Raw genomic sequence first — 5,665 nt, 5'->3', positions numbered from 1 at the left:
CTCGTGCCCATCTCTGTGGTCCATGCTGATAGCTGTGGCTCGTGCCTATCTCTGGAGCTTGTTTAAGCGGCGATCTTAATCCCTTCTCCTCCCGCATCGTGAAACAAAGAGGCAAGAAAAAGTCTCTTAATTGTGTTCACTGCCGCCACCACGCCACTGTCGCTCTCTGATGCCAGCGCCGCCTCTAGCTCGCTGAGCTTCTGCCGAAGGAGAAGGGAGGTAAGTAAGGAGGTCTTTATACCATGGCTCGTACAAAGGAGACTGCCCGCAAATTGACCGGTAGTAAAGCACCGAGGAAGCAACTGGCTACAAAAGCCGCTCGCAAGAGTGCGCCCTCTACTGGAGGGGTGAAGAAACCTCATCGTTACAGGCCTGGTACCGTGACACTCCGTGAAATTAGACGTTATCAGAAGTCCACTGAACTTCTGATTCGCAAACTTCCCTTCCAGAGTCTGGTGCGGGAAATTGCTCAGGACTTCATAACAGATCTGTGCTTCCAGAGTGCAGCTATTGGTGCTTTGCAGGAGACAAGTGAGGTCTATCTGGTTGGCCTTTTTGAAGACACCAACCTGTGTGCTATCCATGCCAAACGTGTAACGGTTATGCCAAAAGACATCCAGCTAGCATGCTGCATACATGGAGAACGTGCTTAAGAATCCACTATGATGGGAAACATTTCATTATTTAAAAAAAAAATTCTCTTCCTGTTATTGGTAGTTCTGAACGTTAGATTCCCCCCCCCCCCCCCGTGGGGTCAAAAGGTACCTAAGTATATGATTGCAGGTGGAAAAATGGGGGACAAAAATCAGGTATTGGCAGTTTTACCATTTTCATTTGTGTGTGAATTTTTAATATAAATGCGGGGACATAAAGCATTAATGCAAGTCAAAATGTTTCAGTGAACAAGTTTCAGCAGTTCAACTTTATAACAATTATAAATAAACATGTTAAATTTTTCTGGACAATGCCATCATTTGGATTTTTTTAAAACAAGTAAAATTCTTATTGACTGCAACTAAATGGTGTTTGTAGCATTTTTATCATACAGTAGATTCCATCCATTCACTATACTTTTCTAACTGAGTTGTCCTATATGCAAGTACATGTTTTTTGATGTTGTCTGTCTTCTGTGCTGTTCCTGTAAGTTTGCTATTAAAATACATTAAACTATAAAAAATAAGAAAAAAGAAAAATCTCTTGCCTCTTCGACAGCTCCAGACATTTTCCCAGACTCCCTCCCAGCTACCTGTGGTGCACTAACCCCCTTCAGGCTGTGTTCAAACAACCAAACCCAGTCCTCTCCCTGAAATATAACCGAATCCGGAGCCTCAGCTCCCATCACCCGCCCGCCCTGGCGGGTGAGCAAACAAGCCTCTAGGGCTGGTGAGTGCTGGTCGGCACCGATCCTCTTTGCGGGAATGTCTCTGCTTTGCCCTCCGTACCCCTGTTGCTGCACTCTCCTCTGTGGCTCCGAAGCTTGCCTCCTCCACCACCCGCAGTCTCCGTGAGTGGAAAGTCTTCCTTTCCTCCTTCACAGCTCCCTCCCACTGGTGCAGGTCCCGTCCCTATTCTTTTGCCTCTGTTTTCTCTTTTTTCTTTTGCCATACCCAGGTTCGTGGGGAGTTTCTCACCTTTTCAGATGTCTGTCTTCTGCCAGCGTTCAGTAGGTGTTCTGTAGGAATTATTCCACATGTAGTTGTATTTCTGATGTATTTGTGGGGAGGAAGGTGATCTCCACGTTTTACTCTTTCGCCATCTTGAAGCTCCTCCTGAGGGTTGTTTTTAATATAGATATCTGCCACCTCTTTCCTCAATGTATACTGGCTGCTATCCTCTTTATAGGAGGTGTGACTGATGTTGTGATGACCAAAGCCTGCACTGAATATTGAGCAGGGCTTCCCCTTTGCTCTGTGATGTTCACAGAAGTGAGGTCTGCTCCCTAATTCTTGGGTTAGAGGCCCCCAGATCTGTTTCTTAGCTTTGTTTTTGTTCTGCAGTGTGATATAGGTGGGATTGGACCACTCCCACTTGGACGGAAGCCACTGAGTCTTCCTCCTCTGGAGGAGTTCACCTGTGTCTGTGCTCTGTGGTGTCACCTTTTACCTGTTGTGCAAGCTCTCAGCTTACACTGTTGTAGGCACTGCTCTCTGTCCCACCTTACCTGTGGATATGCCAGTGGCTGGCCCTATTGTCTCTCAGATGTTGTTTACCCCAAGCCCCAATGTAGATCCACTGAAGTCAGGTCCAAGGATTGCAGTAATTATGGATCCGGACCTGCTTTGGGTGCTATGGGGGCAGCTTACTCTCTGGCCTGTCCCAACCCCCACGTTTATGTCCCCACAAAGTCTATAGCTGCTGAAGTTAGACCTGTCTTGGCTGTAGGAGCATTTGGTGTCCATTCAGATGTTCTGCATGTGCTGAATTAACCATTCCAATCACAGTGTCTTAATCCATGGTTTGCACTGCTTCAAGGAGAGATTTCAGCTCTGCTTCCTTAGTCACACATCTCCTGGAGTTCAGGTTTGGTTTCAGCCCCACCTCTCTGTATGGGTCACCCACAGCCATCTGCTCCCTGCCCAAGCAAGAGGGATCAGATACAGCGACCCCAGGTTCACAGGCCAGTTTCAGAAGGAGGAATTGGGGGTGGTGGCTGACTGGAGTGTGCATACTCTTTCAGGTGGGAGGGGGAGACGTTGGCAACGATTGGGGTGCGTGCATTTTCTCTGGCAGGAGTCCCTCCTAGTGCCTGTGGAGGCGGGGGCTGGCATGTGGGGAGAGAATTTTGATGGTGACCCTGCCCTTTATGCATCACTCTGCAATGGCGCTTCATTTCTATGGTAGCCCGGGCTTCCTCCAGGAGCATTCCTGGTTATGGATTTCCTCACTCCTGTTCCCTCAGGCTGTCTCTGTGCAGCCAACAGCAATTCTCTCCCTGGGTCTGCTCTCCAAACACCACATTCCAGCACCCAGACCCTGTCAGCACTGGCAGACACCCGTCTCAGGCTGGGGTGGACAGGGCTGTGACATTGACTATCTGTGTAAGTCTCACTCTTTCCTCCCTGCCATAGACCAATTGCTGCTCTTTCCTCTGACAGCCCCCAAATCTCCCCTTTTATCTCAGCTGATCTCGCCAGTGAGGAGTCTTCTCTGATTGTGAGAACATTTCCTCTCCTTCAGCTCCCCACCAGGGGCCCAGGTCCCATCCCATTTCCTGTTTTCTTTATTTTTATTTTCTCTCTTTTGTCCTACCCAGTTATTCGGGGACCTTTTCTTATCCTTATAGGTGTCTCAGGTCCTCTGTTAGTGTTCAGCAAGTGCTCAGTGAGAATTCTTCTATTTGTAGATGTGTTCTTGATGTACTTGTGGGGAGAGGTAAACTCTGGTCCTCTTATTCTGCCATCTTGGGAAACGTTTAACTTCTCACTTAGTTCATCCAATCTTTCCTTCTGTTCTTTGAATGTCTTTACTATCATTACCTTGAACTCTTTTTCAAGTAGATTGCTTATTTTCACTTTATTTAATTCTTATTCTGGTGTTTTATCTTGTTCCTTTGCTTGGGACATATTCTTCGGTTGCCTTATTTTTTCTAATTTGCTGTTTTTATTTCTATGTATTTGGTAAGTTGGTTACATTTCTTGACTTTTGAATGTGGCCTTTTGTAGGTGATGTCCTATGTGTCACAGCAGCACACTCCTCTCTGGTCACCACAGCTATATGCTCTAGGGATGTCCTCTATTGTGGGCTGCATGGGTCCTTCTCTTTTGGTGGGCTGACTACTGTGGGTGTTCTGGTAGGTGTGGCTGGCCTCCAGTCTTGTTGGTTGCCAGGTCTTGCCTTGTGTGGAGGCTTCTGCCATGTGTAGGTAGGCCCAGGTTAAAACATGGCTGACTGCAGAGCCCTGGGTTGTCCTGTGGCTTTCCCACTGGTTGGCAGAGCCAGTTTCCTGGGAGTGTGGTTTCAGGGCTGTGGGTCATGGATCTACTGGCAGTCTTCTGGTGAGAAGAATTTATACTGTCACTACTTGCAGATTACATGATTTGTATATAGAAAACCCTAAAATCTTTACCAAAAAACCTGTTAGAATAAATTCAGCAATGTTGCAGCATACAAGATTAATATACAAAAATCTGTTCCTTTTCTATACACTAATAATGAAATAACAGAACTAGAAAGCAAAAAAAAATTCTGTTTAAAATCACATCAAAAATTATAAAGTACCTAGAATAAACATAACCAAGGAAGTGAAAGACCTATACACTGAAAACTATAAAACATTGATGAAGGAAATTGAAGATAATACAAAGAAAAGGAAAGTTATGCCCTGCTCTTGGATTGGAAGAATTAATATTGTTGAAATGGCCATACTACCCAAATAAATAGAGAGTTAATGCAATCCCTATAAAAATACCTGTGACATTTTTCACAGAACTAGAACAAATAATCCTAAAATTTATATGGAACAACAAAAGACCTCAAATTGCCAAAGTAATCTTGAAAAAGAAGAACAAAGCTGGAAGTATCACTCTTATAGACTTCAGATTATAATACAAACTCTAGTAATTAAAACAGCACTGTAGAGAGAGAGATTCAAGATAGCAGAAAAGTAGGTGGAAGTGGAGTTCATCTCTCTCCACGGATGCATCAGGAATATATCTATAGATGCAACAATTCTCACAGAACACTGGCTGAACACTAGCAGAAGACATTGGACACCAGAAAGGACTATAAAGATCCCTGTATAACTGGGTAGCATGGAAAATATGAAGGGAGAAGGAGGAGGAGAGGAAGTTGGATGGGACCTGCACACTGGGGTGGGGGACCTGAAGCAGAGGAGAGATTTCCGAATTCAGGGAAACCCTCTCTCCAATGGGGAAATCCCCTCTCTGATGGGAAAATCGATTGGGACAGAAGGGTAGCATTTGAGGCTGTCAGAAGAGGGTGAAGTGGCCTATCTATAGCAGATGGGACAGATTGAGAAATACACAGATGGTCCATACTGTGGCCCTACGTGCCCCAGACTGGGACATATGTTCACAGTTGTGCAAAGAGGTTGGGAGCTGGTGCATGGGGATTGGAGAAACAGGCCCAGAGCGAGAAGTGCTTTTGGCTGTGGGGAGACGGATTGAGGGGACAGGATGGAGGAAATCTGCAGCAGGAAATGCCTATGGAGGAAGACTGGACTGCCATGGAAGCAGGGCACTACTGCTGAGTAACATGCAGGGTGAGGAGCCACTATTGTAACCTCTTTCATCCACACACTGGTGCCTGCCGATGACAATAAAAGAAGCCTTCTGTGGGCTGCATCTTGCATGCCAGCTGCCAAGAAATAATAAAAGCCCCCGCAGAGCAGGCCCTCATGTGCCAGCTAAAGGGCAATTAAAAAAAATGTCCTCTCAGGGCTGACCCTTGCATGCCTGCTGCTGGGTGCCAGAAAAACCCTGGCCATGGCTGGCCCTCATGTGCCTTATGCTGGGCACCAGAAAAGGCCCTCACTAGGGCCATATATCTTGTGCCCATGGCTGCCTGCTTCCCTGTGCATGTAGCAGCACTGGTGCTCCCATGATCCAAGCAGTCATACCACCTCTGTGCCCAGTACTCACAGGAGCAGGCCCAAGATCTCCAAGGAAGCCTCAGGACAAGAATCCTGTGGGTGGACCACACCAGA

The 5,665-nt window shown here is 46.5% G+C and overlaps 1 protein-coding gene across 1 annotated transcript; it reads left to right on the top strand.

Moving 5' to 3' along the window:
- The first annotated feature begins 225 nt into the window (after positions 1-225).
- On the top strand, positions 226-664 carry LOC132418525 (histone H3.3A-like). The gene has a single exon (XM_060002430.1). The coding sequence runs from the start codon at positions 243-245 to the stop codon at positions 651-653; it is 411 nt and encodes a 136-aa protein (XP_059858413.1). The 5' UTR covers positions 226-242; the 3' UTR covers positions 654-664.
- The last annotated feature ends 5,001 nt before the right edge of the window (positions 665-5,665 follow it).

This window comes from Delphinus delphis, chromosome X, assembly GCF_949987515.2.
Source record: "Delphinus delphis chromosome X, mDelDel1.2, whole genome shotgun sequence".
NCBI classification, from domain to species: domain Eukaryota; kingdom Metazoa; phylum Chordata; class Mammalia; order Artiodactyla; family Delphinidae; genus Delphinus; species Delphinus delphis.
This window is presented reverse-complemented; position numbering and strand designations above follow the sequence as displayed.

Coding starts and splice junctions, on each gene's coding strand:
- LOC132418525 (XM_060002430.1), top strand. CDS start 243: ATGGCTCGTACAAAGGAGACTGCCCGCAAATTGACCGGTAGTAAAGCA.